This window comes from Xyrauchen texanus, chromosome 10 (genome assembly GCF_025860055.1).
Source record: "Xyrauchen texanus isolate HMW12.3.18 chromosome 10, RBS_HiC_50CHRs, whole genome shotgun sequence".
Lineage (NCBI taxonomy): Eukaryota > Metazoa > Chordata > Actinopteri > Cypriniformes > Catostomidae > Xyrauchen > Xyrauchen texanus.
Genome location: NC_068285.1, coordinates 29,013,847 through 29,030,338, shown reverse-complemented (window position 1 = coordinate 29,030,338; position 16,492 = coordinate 29,013,847). Strand labels below are relative to the sequence as shown.

Below are 16,492 nucleotides of genomic sequence, written 5' to 3'. Positions count from 1 at the left end.
TAAGATGTTTCACAAAAGCGTTTGTCTTAAGATGGTTATTTATATCTTAATTTTTAGTGTGTTAATAGGAAATATAAATGTTAGGCTCACAAACATTACTTTTGCAAACAGAAAAGATTAGAATAGAAGAACAGGGAGCCCTGCAACAGATGTCATGACCCCCACATAGATAGAAGAACTGTGGTGAATTCTCCAAGAAGCTTGGAACGTCCTATCTGCCAACAACCAAGAAAACTGTCCAGGTATACCAAGTAGAATTGGTGCTGTTTTAAATGCAAAGGTGGTCACACCGAATATTGATTTAGCTTTCATTATGTCATTATTTTTGAAGACATCCTCACTATGCAACATTTTTCACAAGTGCCTAAAACTTTTTCACAGTACTGTATGTGTGTGTGTGTATATATATATATACACACACACACACTACCATTCAAAAGTTTGGGGTCTGTGACAGGGTGAGACGGTCCTGATTTTACACACCCGGCCCCTTATCAGGCTAATCAAGCCTCTGAGGTGGATAAAGGCCAACTGCAGACGGTGGTGCGACAGAGAGAGAGTGTTTATGGGCAGCTGTCTGTACTGTGTTTGTGTCTTTTTGTTTATTTTTATATTAAATATCATTTATATTGTCAAAATAACATAACAGACATGGAACAATGGGAATTATATTGTGACTTAATCCTAAATATATTTAAAAAATATGTTATATTTTACCATCTTCACCCTTTGCCTAAAATTTGCAGACATTTTCTCAATTTAGCCTCTCATTTTCTCAACCAACTTCTAGAGGTATCACACTGGGATGCTTTTTAAACAGTATTGAAGGAGTTCCCATCTATGTTGGGCACCTATTATTACTGTTTTTCTTTTATAATTCGAACCAAGTCATCAATTAAAAAAAAAAAAAAAACATTTGTAATAAAAATGTTGTTATATAATTAAATAAATTAATATGTTGGCAGAATCATATTTTTGTCTACAAATCTAATTTCAAACATTTAAGCATACACCTTCAAGATCAAAAGATTTTTAAAATTATAAGAAACATTTCAGTCAAATGACCCCAAACTTTTAAAAGGCAGTGCAGGGGCGTAGCACCAAATCTTGGGCCCTGGGTACAAACCATCTTGCTGGGCCCCCGTACCAAATATGTATGTATAGAAAGCTGACTTCTAAGGGGCCCCCCCTGCCTCGGGCCCTGGGTACTCGGTACCCTTTACCCCCCCCCAGTCCGACGCCCCTGAGGCAGTGTGTTTACTTGTGTGTGTTTTCACTTAAGAAACTGTCTTAGTCGAATAAACATTGGCTCACTTTTTTAACAAGCAGCTCCACGGTGTACCGACCCATGGGCATCTCAGTTCTTAATCCGTCTTTGTGTCCTATGTAGGGTCGTGAGTAGTTCTGGAGCCCATCCCATCATTCTCAGGCCAAAGGCAGGGAAACACCATCGACAGGTGGCCAGTCCATCACAGTATTTGTAGGACCATCTAGCTTATTTATTTATTTTATTGTGGCATTATTGTTGTGAAAATTAAGCACAATGTATTAAATGCATAATGTGAGTTTTCAATAATAAAATTCAACACAAAGGCAGAATAAAAAGTCATGTCATTATTTAAACTGAATTGTACAATTACAGTTGTACTTAATTGTACATTAATGAGAATATTATGTAATGAGAATTTTCAATTAATTTATGTTCCATTGTGAAGAACATGCCACAATGCAAATGTGTGTGTGTGTGTGTGTGTGTGTGTGTGTGTGTGTGTGTGTGTGTGTGTGTGTGTGTGTGTGTGTGTGTGTGTGTGCGTGTAAGGGGGTTTGGGGCAAAGTATGTCTCGTATGATTTCTTGGCAGTTTTAAATAAATGCCTGAATACATCTAAAAGTTTAGGAGGGGTGAAAAATAATTAAAGTGATTACGGCGTATGTTTGAGTAATGGACGCTGGGTGTCAGCATTGCTTTAAGAAGACGGTCTGTACCATAAACATGATTTTGTGTTTCTGAACGAATGGAACATGATAACGTCATTCTGACGTTTCAGATTTAACCAATCAGTATGCCGTACGGAATGACGCAAGTGGCAAGAAGTGGAACTGACTGAAGATAGAGGTAGGTGCTTGAGAATCTATAAACACAAGCGTGATTAGTTTTATGAAACAATACGCACTAAGCCGCATTTCTCTGTGGTTTATGAGATATCTTCACATAAATATTTCGTTTTAGTATGACAGTTCACAGCTCATGAGACACCGGTACCCCTGTTAGGTTACATGACTCCTCAATAATTCCGAGGAGTTACGTAAACACGTGTAGCTGGACACGTTAACATGATTTTATGCTTATTTCTTTGTAGACCAGCTGATGTCACACTTTATACTCTATTAAAACGAAAGGTTTGGTTACATTGATTGCTTGAAAGCTCGTATATATTCCTAAGGCGTACATTTGACACTGGATACAAATCTGCCAAAGTGATATTACCTATTAATTTATTTATTTATTCTGTTGTATTTCAGAGTCTGCAACCATGTGGCCTGTGATCTGGACTGCCATGCGCACCTATGCACCCTATGTGACCTTTCCAGTGGCCTTTGTTGTGGGTGCTGTTGGATATCACCTTGAGTGGTTTATCAGGGGCACTCCTAATGCCCCAGGAGAACAGCGAGGTATTGCAGAACTACGAGAGGATAGAAAATTAGAGGACATGACAGGTCGAGATGGCACACAGGTCCTCAGCCTAAAGGACAAGCTGGAATTCACCCCAAGGGCAGTGCTGGAGAGAAACAGACCAGAAAAGAGTTAAGTTTTAATAAGTGTCATGAAATTCTACAAAACACCATGTGATGATGGGCAACTTGGCCAACTCAAATCAAATTTTGTCTCACCTTGTCCTACTGCATGTCTCCAGAGATGAAAACTTGGGAAGCGTAAGAACAAACTGAATTTGTGGCATCATTCTTCTGCCCTAATTACATGGAGACTTGTGTTGTAATATTTACCATGCCAGCCGATGGAACTTGACTGCTGAAAGAATTTTTAAAACTTACTTTGTGGCATTTTAATATTCATTTTGTGCCCTTAGGCACACAGACACATGACTACATAGCCCAGGCTCTAACTTGGAAAGCCTTAAGTTTTCAATGTATGCTCCATGATTGATGCTCATGAGATTGAAGCTGAAAAAAAGATCTCATTTGTAATGTTTTGGTGTGTGTGTTTGTGTGTAAAAATATAAAGTTTGTACAGTATAAAAACCATTATGTTTATGGAAAGTCCCCATAAAAAAAGGAAACCCAACGTGTGTGAGTGTGTGTGAGTGAGTGAGTGAGTGAGTGAATAAAAGTGCATCTATGCAAGGCAATATTTGTAGTGGGATTAGAAAGTGTTTAAGAAGTTTGAACTTGGTGAATAAAGAGATTCAGTGTCTAGAAAAGCTACCTCTTTAGTGTAATCTTCTGCTAATTAGTAATAATAAGCACAGTGAAGAGTAAGGAATGTAAGATGCCTAGTTTTGCCTCCGTATTCAACATGTCAGCTAAAAATGACTGGTAATTTCACAAAATCTCTTGTGCTAAAGTGTGAGGGAGGTCTGTTGAAAATACCGGGTCAGAATACTTTGATTTGTCACTGCAGTTTATCCCTGCACTGTAATACAATTTGATCACATATATTAAAATGAATTAAGGACATTAGTAACTACTGGTGCTCTGTTTATCAGAGCAATTGTGTATGTGCAAAGATTTCTATGACATTTGAGTGCAAACGCACAGTTCTGCCACACGTTGTTTTCCTCCCTACAGTATGCAGCTTAATTAAAAAAAAGAAAGAGGAAAGCGGTAACCTTTACATTATTCCAACACAAGTTTTGCTTCACTGCTGCCAAAAAGCTATTAAAACTTAATGACTGCTGATCTAGATGTACATCAGCAAAATGCATAAAGGCTGATAACAATCATCCTTGATTTGCCTGGTCAAAATGGCTGTCTATAAAAGGTTATGTTTGTTGCAATATTAAAGATGAAAGTAAAGGCATTAATGAAAATAATGGCATTATATAGGCCTTAAAATACTTCCACAACATCATACTAGTTCACAGTAAACCTATTCTTAAAGGAATAGTTCACCCAAAATGGAAATGTCCTCATTTACTCACCCAAGTGTGTATGACTTTCTTTCTTCAGCAGAACACATTTGAGGAAAAATAGAAGAAAAAAAAAAAAAAAACTCAGCTCAGTAGGTCTTTAAAATGCAAGTAGATGGTGATCAAACCATTGAAGCTCCAAAAATCACAGACAGTCAGAATAAAAAGTACTTAAATATTGATTTTTTTTTTTTTTTTTTTTTTGTGTCACTTTAGAAGACTTTAATTTAACTGCTAGAGTCATATGGATGATGACTGTTCTGACTTTTTGGATTTGTTTAGGATATCATGAAGGTGAGTAAATTATGAGACAGTTTCCATTTTTGGGTGATCTATCCTTCTAACCTAACCTTTACCACAGTAAACCTACGCTTAATCTTATTCTGACCTAAACTGACTAACCGAAACTGAATCTGCACACATTTTTTGCAGTTTCTGTGCTCAGTTTGGTGGGAAATCTGTGAAATATGCAGAATGGATGCAAACATGGTAAAATGTGTTAAACGTCTGATAAAATATTAAATTATAAAACACACAAATGCTGGGGGTATGCAGAACTTTGTGAATGACTGGCATTCAAATACTGCAGATTCCATGTGGGCCTAGCAATTTATAGCAGATATACCAGGAAATTATGCAGATAAAGCACTAGATAAGCCTCTTTTGTGGTTAATGCCAGTAATAAAACCCTTTCAACTTTTAATCTAGCAGAGCTTATGACAGTAACATCTATAATTGGTCTAATGGAATCTGGAGAGGACTATTAGTGTCCATCTTTTTTAGATAATGTCTAGCTTTCCTTTGATCAGTGAAAGCAATCATTGTATTTGCTTAATGTTTTTATTTATTTTTTGTTAAACAGAGTCTAGCTGATTATATGAGAATGAGATGACCTGCTGTATTTGGTCCTAATTCTATTCCTGGCCATAGGTTTGTGAGAGGATGTGCTTTCTGGATTGTTTGTGCCTAACCAGGTAGAAGACAGTGGGTTTGGTGCAGGAACGGTGCTCATTTGTTTCTGAGGACAAAACAGCCCCATTGTTCCTGAGTGATAGGAAAAAGGAGTGACGCCTGCTGCCCTCTCTTACCCCTTTAGTCAGGATGTGCACAGGCTGCTTGCACAAATACAACATAATTTTTCACTAGCAAGATTTCCATCAGCAACAGAAACAATGGAGAGACACTCAAAATCCTCCCCTTTTCCCATTCTTCACTGTTCAGTTCCCACAACCAGCTTGTCCTGTACCTCTTTGAACCTGTTGAGTTAAAAAAAAAAACGGACTTCCATTTCCCTCTGTATGGGCCTCTTGGGGCTTATCAATACTTATTGTTCCATTTAAGATAACATAATGGACATGACTCTATGAGAAGTGAAAATATCATGTCCTACAATGTATTTGGGAAAATACTGTGGAGTCCAAAATTCTGAGACCCCTACTGAAAATGCTTTTATTTTTTATTTTTTTTTTACTATTACAACGTGCATTATCGATAACCATTTAAGTGAAAAGATGAACTAAACAAATATACATGTCTTTGATTTGGTATGTACCCCTTTTTCTGTAATGACGGCATGCACTCGAGCTGATATGAGCTCCACAAATTTGTGCAGAACCTAAAGACCCATGTTATTCAGCATAATTTGAGGATATTCCAAAACGCATCTTCAATGGAAGCAAGGAAGTCTGCCCTTTTGTACAAAGGAGTTAACATAGTCAATGTCACCTGTTTAATCAGTGAGCTATACATATTTAAATTTGTTTTGTTTATGCCCGGGTTTGTATGAAATAAATCACAGATTTGAAACTTTTGATGAAACAAAAAAAAAAGTTTTCACTATTCAGTTGTGCTGAACTTACATCATGGAGACATTAATGTTCCTGTTTATTCTCTTCAAGAAATAATCATGGAATTCTAATAACCATGGGCTGCTTCTTACATTTATGATGGAATTAACCTCAATAATGGATTTTTTTTTTAAAACAAAGAAATGTAATATTGGTGACTAAAAAGTGCCTGATGTTTTTTTTTATTATAATTTTTTTTTTTATATACCATTTGCAGCATCATGCATTGATCTTCATTAGAAGTTTCATTATTGAGCATTGCTGGAGGCTTAAAATCTTAGTAACCAAACTGTGATTCATGGTTTATAGTCAAGATGCTCTAATGATGACTCACATTTCTGCCTTATGACTACTGCGTGTACAGAGTAATCAATTCCTTATCTGGATTAAGAAGCAAACTACATACACTGTGCGTCAAACATTAGTTTTGGTTCAGTCAAACAATATGAACAGTTCACATATGAAATTATGTATTAAAATTATGAATTATTAAAATGTTCTGTTTATTAGTGGTGCTTGATGAGGCAAACTTATTACTATTTATAAAAATTGAATTTAGGAATTTGAACTCCTAACATGCATAACTCAATGGTACATTTGTGCTTCAGACATTAAGGATACCCAAAATCAAGCTGCTTGTTGTGGATAGTTGTGCTATTAGTATTTATTGTAAACAAACCTGTGATTTTTGCCTAGTGCATGACAAAATAGCTTAAAAAAATGACATTGCTTAATATTGAAGAAGTGAGCAAACCGGTCTCATTACAAGTAGAAATAATGGTGCAAGATGGCAAAATAAACTAAGCCAACCCTACACCTTACAATGATTTTAATAGGAAAATAACTTTTGCGTACCACGGAAGAAAGAAAACAACAAGGTTTGGAATGAGATGCGGTAAGCGTATTACAAGTTTGACATACATCATTTGTATTGCATAAATTAGTATCTTATTGAGTAACTACATTTGTTTACAGTTGTTTCCTGTCTCTTAACTCTGTGAGCAACCACCCACCAACACACAAGCAACAGCATAGTAATACACTAAAAGCACTCTAAACACCTTAGTAATCACCTGCATCACTCTTGCATCATCTAGCAAGCACCACTCACAGCTCATACTTACTAAGAAAATATAAAAATCAAGTTTAGTATATACATAACTCATGGTTTGAGAAGTTGACCATAACATCCTGAAACAGCTGCAGGTGGGATCTTTCCATAAACAATGTAACAATGCCCAAAGTTGATCCATTGTGGGGGTGAACCAGATTTTTAGCCAATGCCTGGAGTGACCAATGGAAGAATCAGGAAGCAGATACAAGCCCATTTCCTTCTAATTGTCTAAATTAAGCATCCGATTAACTATATGTCTGGCCAGAGAGCAACAGTGTTTGTTCTATGAATTAACTTAGACTGCAAATGTGGCAATGCTGGCTTGACACAAACATATAGTATATGGCATTTTCTTCTTCTTTTTATCCCAGACAGCAAGCATTAATCAATGTTAATGTTACTGAATTAATGACACAATTTTAATAAAAATTGTGTTTCTATATAACATTTGCACCATCCATGGAATACAAGTAAATAAAAAAACAAAACATAAAATCTGGGTTATAGAGGCACTCACAATGGAAGTGGACCTAACATTTATGGACCTATCCATAAATGTTAAAATACTTTTTCAAAAGAATCGCCACAAGACATATGCAAAAAGCATGTTAACATAATTGAATTGTGATAAATTTGTTTGCTAAACTTTTCTGTGTAAAGCTGTATCCAATTTTACAACTTTTTTTTCCATGACGACGTAACACTGTAATCGTACTACTGTGTAGTAGTCTGCCACAAAAAGGACGATTTAAGAAACTTTACAGCTCAAATAATATTTTTTTTTTTTAACAGAACAATTTGTGTTTTTAGAAAATTATGAGATTCACATTTATGCCTTTAAACCCTCCATAAAATGGCCCCATTTACTTCCATTGTAAATGCCTCACTGTAACGTTATTTTTTCTCATATCATTGAAACTACAGTAGAATCTGATGTTGATTCTACATCACTTTTACACTCTGTCTTAAGGTTGTCCAGTGCCACATCAACCAATTTTCAACTTAAAATACAGTAAAACATTGTGAAAACTTTAAACACTGTGCATTTAACTCTAAACTGTCAATATGAGCCAAAATAATGATTTGGATGAAAAATCAATAATTTATCAATGTTACCTTTTTATCTGGGTGACTGTTTCATGGCCTTCGTGTCCATCAAGAATAAGGTAGATAGATATTTCAAAGGCCATTTTAATCCGTAAAAGTAATTTGTTATCATTATACATGTCGTGAACACAAACACACTCATTTTCAACAGTACATTGATATCTAGACTAAACATTATTTTTAGGCCTGTATTTTCCTATTATGGAGTTGTGAGTTCTTGTTATGGCTATCACTGGGATGACAAGGGGTTTAATCATTTTAGATGGCAGGAAGTACAATTTAACAATTTTGCACCACATTCATTGGCACATTTGCTTCATACTGCAGCTTTTAGATCCCCTAGAGAAACAAAAGTTGACACTCAAGGATTACTACCCTTGGGATGCAGATTGTCTGACCATTTAAAACCACCTTGCATCCAGAAAGCACCAACACACAGCCCAAACCCAGCACAAGATGATGCTCCATATATCTAAATGTATGTACATTTTGTGGATTGTTTTAATCCCCATTTGTTTGTCCTGTGTGCCTGTGTAAACGACTGCTGGTAAGCAGGGAAAGGGAAATGCATCAGCAGTAAGCAAAACAATATCAGTATGCAGGGAACAGGCCAGAAAGAGTCATAGCTCATTTTCATTGGTGCAACTGTGCAAATCACCTAAATGCAAGCAAGTTGGCTGTGTCCCTGCTGAGTTTCACAAATAGAATGACCTTAGTCCAAAAAAAAAAATTTATTTGGCAAAGTAACCTCTTCATGATTTAAAGTAAGCAGGCATCCGAGAAATCTTTTTTTTTTTTTTTTTTTCTTTTTTTTTTGGAGCTAAAATGGCACACATCTGTTTGTCTAGGTAAAGCAAAATTACTTGTCTATTTGATGCATGTGTGTGCACATTAAACCACACTTGGCAATGCAACACAGATTTGCTTAACAGAACAGTTTCACTACTTGCTAAAGGGCACAATTCAGCTTTTGTAGGTGTTATGTTGAAGAAAAAACAAAAGTAAATGCCCAAGAACTACTCTCTTGCACCCTGAATGAGAGAGTTGCCTAGTGCACTGGCTCTCTCTTTACTGAGCAACTGAGGGAAACTAAAGAGGCCCTCACCAGCTGTTCACTGACCCACACATCTTGTGTAGCACCTGTACTGGCAAGAGGTGACAGGCGGTATGTTCTTGCTGGCCAGCTGCGGTAGAGAGAGCTAAGCATTGAGCAAAGACTACAGGTTATGGTTGGCAACCCCACAAGCAAAAGACTCATTAATCTTTCATAGACTGGAGCCCAGCTGTGCAGATAACACCCCCTAATAAAACATGATTTCCATTAGCCAGCAAAACATACCTTTTGAGGATGTTTTTTGAAAAAAAAACTATTCTATTTTTTTCCTCACTATATTGTTTTGATTTGATCCCTGATGTCAGCTGTTGACCTTCATAAGAAACTGTCCCACCTTTTAGATTACCTGTCATTCCCTTTTTTCTAAAACAGTTTATTGACTGCCTCAACTGCTTATCATTGTTGAGGCAGTCAAAACATTGCTGGAAATAATTTTTGTAAGAAATGCTGCCCTCATGACAAGACAAAAAGTGAACATACAGTAGCGGCTTGGCCTCAAAGCTACTTATACACCAAAAAACGTATAATTATAATTTTTTTTAAACAACTGACAAAAACCCTTAATGTGAGGCAATTATGTAGTTTTCTCATCTGTTAATATACATTTGTGGTATTTTACTTTCTAGTTCTAGTGTTTTAGAATTTATCAAGTACTCTGGCTGCTAATCTGTGCCCAAAAAGTATTAAGACACTGTTGGATACTTAAAAGGATAGTAGTAAAAATTCTCTCACAATTTACTCACCCTCATGCCATCCCAGATGTGTATGACTTTGTTTTATTCTGTTGAACACAAATGTTACATTTTTAGAAGAATGTCTCAGCTTGGTTGGTCCATTCAATGAAAGTGTATGTGACCAAAACATTTAAGCTCCAAAAGGGATAAAAAGCAGAATAAAAGTAATCCATATGACTCCTGTTGTTTAATCCATGTATGCTGAAGGGATATGATAGATGTGAGTGAGATACAGATCGATATTTAAGTCCTTTTTTAAGATAAATTCTCCTCCCTGCCCATTAGATGGTGATATACATGAAGAATGCTAATCACCAAAAACAAAAGATGAAGAATGTGGAAGTGGAGATTTATGGTAAAAATATGACTTAAATATTGAACTTTTTTCTCAACCATACATATCATATTGCTTCAGAAGACATAATTTAACCACTTTAGTCTTATATATTACTTTTATACTGCCTTTTGGACCTTCAAAGCTCTGGTCACCATTCATTTGCATTGTAAGGACCTACAGAGCTGAAATATTCTTCTAAAAATCTTTAGTTGTGTGTCACTTATTTGGGATGCATGAGTGAGAGTAAATGTTGAGAGAGTTTTCATTTTTGCGTGAACTATTCCTTTAAGTCACACTTATATATAACAGCAAGCAAATAATGTTAGAGCTTTTCACAGAGCTAACTTCTTATTTCTTAATATTTTTTCCTATGACTTATAACAAAGTGGTGTCAAGGTGATTTTTATTAGATCTGAAGTCAGTTCTCCTGAAGTGCACACAGGTGTCCTAGCAGTGTAACTGCAGATATAGTTCTTCACTATGTTCAACTAACGTTTGACAAACAAAAAGTGTCACAACAATCCTTTTTGTCTTCATTTTGGACAGTATATCTTTAGTGTATATTTAGGACTTAGCTCAAATCTCCTTGTACTGGTCCATTTTTGGATGAAATTTTGGAAAATAATCCACTTTATAATAAAATTTGAAATGTTAAAACTAGTGTCATTTATATAAAGTAAATCTTTAAATATTACTTATTTAAATATTACATTTTTAAGTGTGGTTTTAAATAAATTTTGGACTTAATATGTATCATTCATAGCATATAGTTGCACATTTTGCAATTATAGGTGAGCTAGTAGGCAATGAAAGATGCTTAAATGGCAAGTTATGTTATACAGCAAGTTATGTTATACACACTGAGTAGTATAAAGCATGAGAAAATAAATATTGAATGAATTACAATTAACAATATAAAAATTAATTTAAATACATTTTAAATAGAAGAGATACAATTAATTGGCACATAGTTGAAATACAGTACGGTATGTATCTTTGCTGTACCATATGCATCATATATTCAGTACTTGACTTCAAACAACCACTTTGCTTCAACATTTTTAGCCATTGTTCTTGTTTCTCTCGGGCTTAGTGCTTTGAGTATTTCCTGACCATGAGCATCTCAGAACTAATCAGTGTTTGAGAGGGTCCCTGTATCTGGCCACTGATCACAAAAGACAGTTCATCCCAAAGCACAGCCCAAACAAAGTAAATGGCTCTCGAATGGACAGTAAACCACTAATGGTTCTTTACATATGTCTAGTCCCTCATTGTATTCTCCCAAAATGAAGACCTGGTTCACATTTTCTGCACCTCAAACATAATGTTTTGGTTTGGAGTGTTTGTTTTTGCTGTCAGTCTTATGATGTTTTTTGTGGATATTTATGGTAGGTTTCATATTGCTTATGCAGTTTAGTACATTATCTGCTAAATGAGGATCTCTCTTGTCCCAGTTTAACCCTGATACAGTGTTGCCATCATTTACTGTGGGGAGAAAGAGATTGTTTCTCTCCTCAGATGATGCTATCTGAGCATTTGCTGGTACTGTTCTAGAACGAGTCCTCCAAATAAGTTTATTGATCTCTTCTTCAGCCTGATATCTCTTCTCTAATCGATGTTTTACCGCTAGATGAAGCAAATGGAAAAGCTCCACAACATTGAGGAGAACAGAGATTGCAGCGATGATCTGTGTGTAGATGGTAAAAATAGTTTTTTCTGTGGGTCGTGAGACAAAACAGTCCACCGTATGAGGACAGGGAAACCTTTGGCACTCATACTTGGCCTCAATTACAAATCCATAAAGGAACCATAGACCTACAATGAAGCCAACTTCTAGAAGAACCTTTAGAGCTATGCTAGTCGCATAAGCACACAGCAGTCTCCCTTTGAGCTTTAGATGTCCTGAAACTATACCTTTCTTCACTACTTTTTTCTCCTCCTTTTCCTCATCTTCCTCTACTATTACATCCAGCTTATGGTCATTGTTTTTTCCATGTCTTTGTCTTCTACCAACTTCTGGCTTCTCCTCTTGGCTCTTTTCATTTTTTAATCTCAGGGCCACATAGCCAAAGTAGAAAATGGTTGGTGTTGAGACAAAGATGACTTGCAAAACAAAGTAACGGAAGTGAGAGATTGGGAAGGCCTTATCATAGCAAACGGAAACACAGCCAGGCTGTTTGGTATTGCAGATAAAGTCAGACTGTTCATCGTCCCATGTAGATTCGACTGCTGTGCCAAGCACAAGCATGCGGAAAAGGAAGAGCACGGTTAGCCACATGCGCCCAATCCCTGTCGAGTACTCCTGGCCCTCCTCTAACAGGTGCTCCAGAAAACCCCAATCAGCTCTGGACATCCTCTGCACTGGCAGAAACACAAAGGTTACACAGAATGAATATGTAGAGAGAGAAATTTTGTCATGGAATCAATGCTTAGTAAATATATGCACAAGTATAAACTTGGCAGAAATCAGATTATATCACATTATATTGAGTGGGAGGCCTGAGTTAGCAATGTGTGTTACATTATAAATTATATTGGCAAAATAGTAAGATGTCGTACAAGTTAGCTTGTACAAAAATGTACGGCTATATCCAAACAACATCAACAACAAATTATCAACAAACAGAATTTCAAATCCATCCTCCCATCCATCTAAATCTAGGTTAAATTGAGGCACTTACAATGGAAGTAAATGGGGCCAATGCATAAATGGTAACATACTGTTTCAAAAGTATAGCCACATGACATAAACAATTTGCGTTTTAACATGATTTTAGTGTGATGAAATCGCTTTCTAACCTTTTCTGTCTAAAATTACAACTTTACAATGGTGTTATCCATAAAACTCTGAAACAACTGTAAAACGGCAATTTAAGCAACTTCTCAAATAATATACAAGTAATTAACATAAGAATGTTTGTAAGTGTTTTAATAAAATTATAAGTTCATATTTCTGCCTTTAAACCCTACAAGCCTCTTTTTTTCTCTTTTTTTTTTTAAAGGAGGGAAAGTCTAAATAATTTTTTGTGGTAATCAACATTATGCCACAAATTCTGTTGACTGAGCTAAACTTGTAATGCACCATGAATATTTTTTTTAAGAAAGTCAACGTTTTTAAGTTAATCATTACATTTATGCATTTGGCAGACACTTTTATCCAAAGCGACTTACAGTGCAATTATTACAGGGACAATCCCCTGGAACAACCTGGAGTTAAGTGCCTAGCTCAAGGGCACAATGGTGGTGGCCGTGGGTGAACGAACCAATGACCTTCTGATTAACAGCCCTGCGCTTTAGCCACTACGCCACCACCATTCCTAATCATTCTTCAATACCCTGGTAATACCAAACCTGTAAGTTTTTCTGTCCTCCGATGAAAACCAAATATATATATATATTGAAAGAGAACTTGGAAAAAAAAAACAACAGCAAAAAAGTACCATTCGTGCCATGCGCTATGTTTCAAGTGCTTTCTGAAGCCATATGATAGCTTTCAAATTTTCAAATTTATGGTGTTGGTCATACACGAAAACCAATGAAGTCTACGCTTGATTTTGTTTTTCTCCTACAATGAGTGTGGCTTCCAGTGTATGTGTACAAAACCAAAGTAGTTCTTAGGTGTATCATAAGCATGCCATGACAGATTTGAATAGACCAGATTTAAAGGCTATCATATAGAGTACTTGGAATGTAGTATTCGAATCATATGAATTACTTTGCAGATACTTCTTTGGAGCACAGCCCCAATTCCTGTTCACAGAATTTTTTTTATCCTGGTTTGGTTTAGGATTGGGATTTGGGTTTGGAGTTAGACTTGTTTGTTGTTGACTGAATTCTCTATATGGGAATAAAAGTTGTAAGTTTTTGTACGAGCCAACTCAAATGATTTTATTTAATGATCTGTTGAATTCAATCGAATTATTATGAGGTTAACATGAGATTGAGTTGGAAAAACATGCTGTTTTTATTTTCTCTCACCCTCTCTCTCTCTCTCTCTCTCTCTCTCTCTCTCTCTGTCTCTCTCTCTCTCTCTCTCTCTGTGCATTATGCAGATAGAGTCACACTTTGGACCACCTCAGAGATAAATGTCTCTGATCGTTCAGGTTGTCCAGAATTAATGTGGAAAAGACTGATTCTGTTTCTCTACAATGAATGAAGTGAGTTGCATCTGGTAACATTCGTAGGCTATTTTATATTTAGTCATTTCTAATTGTGCATGGGCATTGGGCAATTTGTACATTTGTTGAGGTGAGACCATTTTATGGTCAGTTGTAAATGCATTGAAGTGATTCTAATAGAGATTCGTCATCATGAATTGTTAATCAAGTAACATTTTACAACAAGCTATTAAACTAATTTCAAATGAGCTTTTTTATGTTACAAGTTCCATGGATTAAAGGCATGCATGATTTTTAACATTAAAAAGCCATTTTAATAAAAAAGTGTATTACATTAATTATTTTAGTTATTTAGCCTCTTAATTGTAACTAAGTATCGAGTAATTGAGGCTAAATGACCCTCAAAACAGTGCTAGAGAGAATAAACTATGGATGACCTGCTCTGGCCTCTGTGCTAGGAGAGTTAGTTATCATGGAGAGTGAGTGTAATAATGCGTAATCATGCATAAACTTCTAACGAGAAAGCCTGTCTCTTTTCAAAAGAAGGCCCATGGGAAGGCATAGCATTCCCTCTTGGAATGATTTGAATTTGTGTAAACATCCCATCTATGCTGTTAGTTCCCAAACTGTTCTTATATGTTTGCATATCTGTTTGCTTGTTTATTTTCTCATTTCTTTTGGCTATTTACATGCACACACAACTTTTTTAAACTTTAAAAAAATAAATAAACTAAAATTTAGAATTAAGAATTAATATCTTATTTCAATAGATTTGTGCACTGGTTAATGGGATTATCTTATATAGATTTAGCTGTTTCAGTGCTTAGCCCAAGGGAACATCTGAAGTCGTTATGTCTGATATAATAAAGAAATATATATTCTCAGAAAGTTTTGAAAACTGGTTATCACTATTCATCTTAAAACACCAATAAATAATATTCAAACACAGCTTTTAACAAATTTTTTACATAAAATTAGTATAGTTCTTTCTTTCTTTATTTCTTATAAGAGACAAGACCTAGAGAATACATACCTGTATTAAAATCCATGTAAATTTCATTTTTACTAATAATGTTGACTGATATGTTGACAAGACATTATAAGCAAATAGCATAAATCATCTCATTGGCAGCTTGAATAAGTGCAAAAATAAATACTATTAAAATTGTTCAGTAGTGCATTCAAATATGAATATAGGGTATATGTAAAAATAAAAACATGTTTCAAAGTTGACAAAATACATAACTGTTTAAATCTATATTAAAATATGTTAAGAAGTGTTAAATAATGTAATAGTTTTGTTAATTATAGTTGTTCTGAGGTGTTAATGTTAGTTAAAATCAAATCATGGACATGATATCATATTAATTGTGTTAAGAAGGTAGAATATTTTGTCTCTCTCTCATTTAATTGTCAGAATAAACATTTGGATGTTCATAAAAGAGCAGTCTTACCTGTCAGCCCTGCTTTATGTATATCTTCTACTATATGTGTGAGGATAGTCTGCCACTGAGAGTTCTACGAGCACTTGCGTTGACGCAGAGCCCCTTAATCAGAAAAAAAAAAACAACTGAGGGAAAGGAAACTTTCCCATGCTTTTTAGTGGCCCTCCCACAGGAACACTGTGCAGGAAAGGGAATGGATGCATTCAAAAATAGATTCTCTGTGCTGTGCCTTTCAAAGGCCAGTTTCGTCATGGAGAATTACAGTGTTGGAAAGTGCAAACTAAATTGTGGCCTTTTTGAAACTTGGATTTCCCTTACAACAACACAAAAGTTTGGTTTCAGTTTGCATTTTTGTAACATTTATGGCAGAAACCTACATACTAATAATAATGATTAATTATACTATTATATAATTAATGTGCAGCTCTTTATATTCAATTTAACCCCAGGATAGGACTTTAGTAAGCAGGGTCGTAACCAGGGGTGTCATTAGACCCTTTTTAGTGGGGCACATGCCCCAGTATAAATC

General features: G+C 35.5%; 2 protein-coding genes across 3 annotated transcripts; one reads left to right on the top strand and one right to left on the bottom strand.

Moving 5' to 3' along the window:
* Positions 1–2,133: 2,133 nt before the first annotated feature.
* LOC127650717 (small integral membrane protein 12) lies at positions 2,134–4,281 on the top strand. The gene is made up of 2 exons (XM_052136314.1): positions 2,134–2,399; positions 2,523–4,281. The coding sequence occupies exon 2, from the start codon at positions 2,534–2,536 to the stop codon at positions 2,807–2,809; it is 276 nt and encodes a 91-aa protein (XP_051992274.1). The 5' UTR covers positions 2,134–2,399; positions 2,523–2,533; the 3' UTR covers positions 2,810–4,281.
* Positions 4,282–6,501: 2,220 nt separating this feature from the next.
* LOC127650713 (gap junction alpha-6 protein-like) lies at positions 6,502–16,121 on the bottom strand. 2 transcript variants are annotated; one of them, XM_052136311.1, is made up of 2 exons: positions 15,973–16,121; positions 6,502–12,761 (listed from the first exon to the last, which is right to left on the bottom strand). In XM_052136311.1, the coding sequence occupies exon 2, from the start codon at positions 12,751–12,753 to the stop codon at positions 11,716–11,718; it is 1,038 nt and encodes a 345-aa protein (XP_051992271.1). In that variant the 5' UTR covers positions 12,754–12,761; positions 15,973–16,121; the 3' UTR covers positions 6,502–11,715. The 2 variants fall into 2 exon arrangements, with proteins under 2 accessions (XP_051992271.1, XP_051992270.1); XM_052136310.1 differs by having other exon boundaries at positions 6,502–12,756; positions 15,973–16,065.
* Positions 16,122–16,492: the final 371 nt, after the last annotated feature.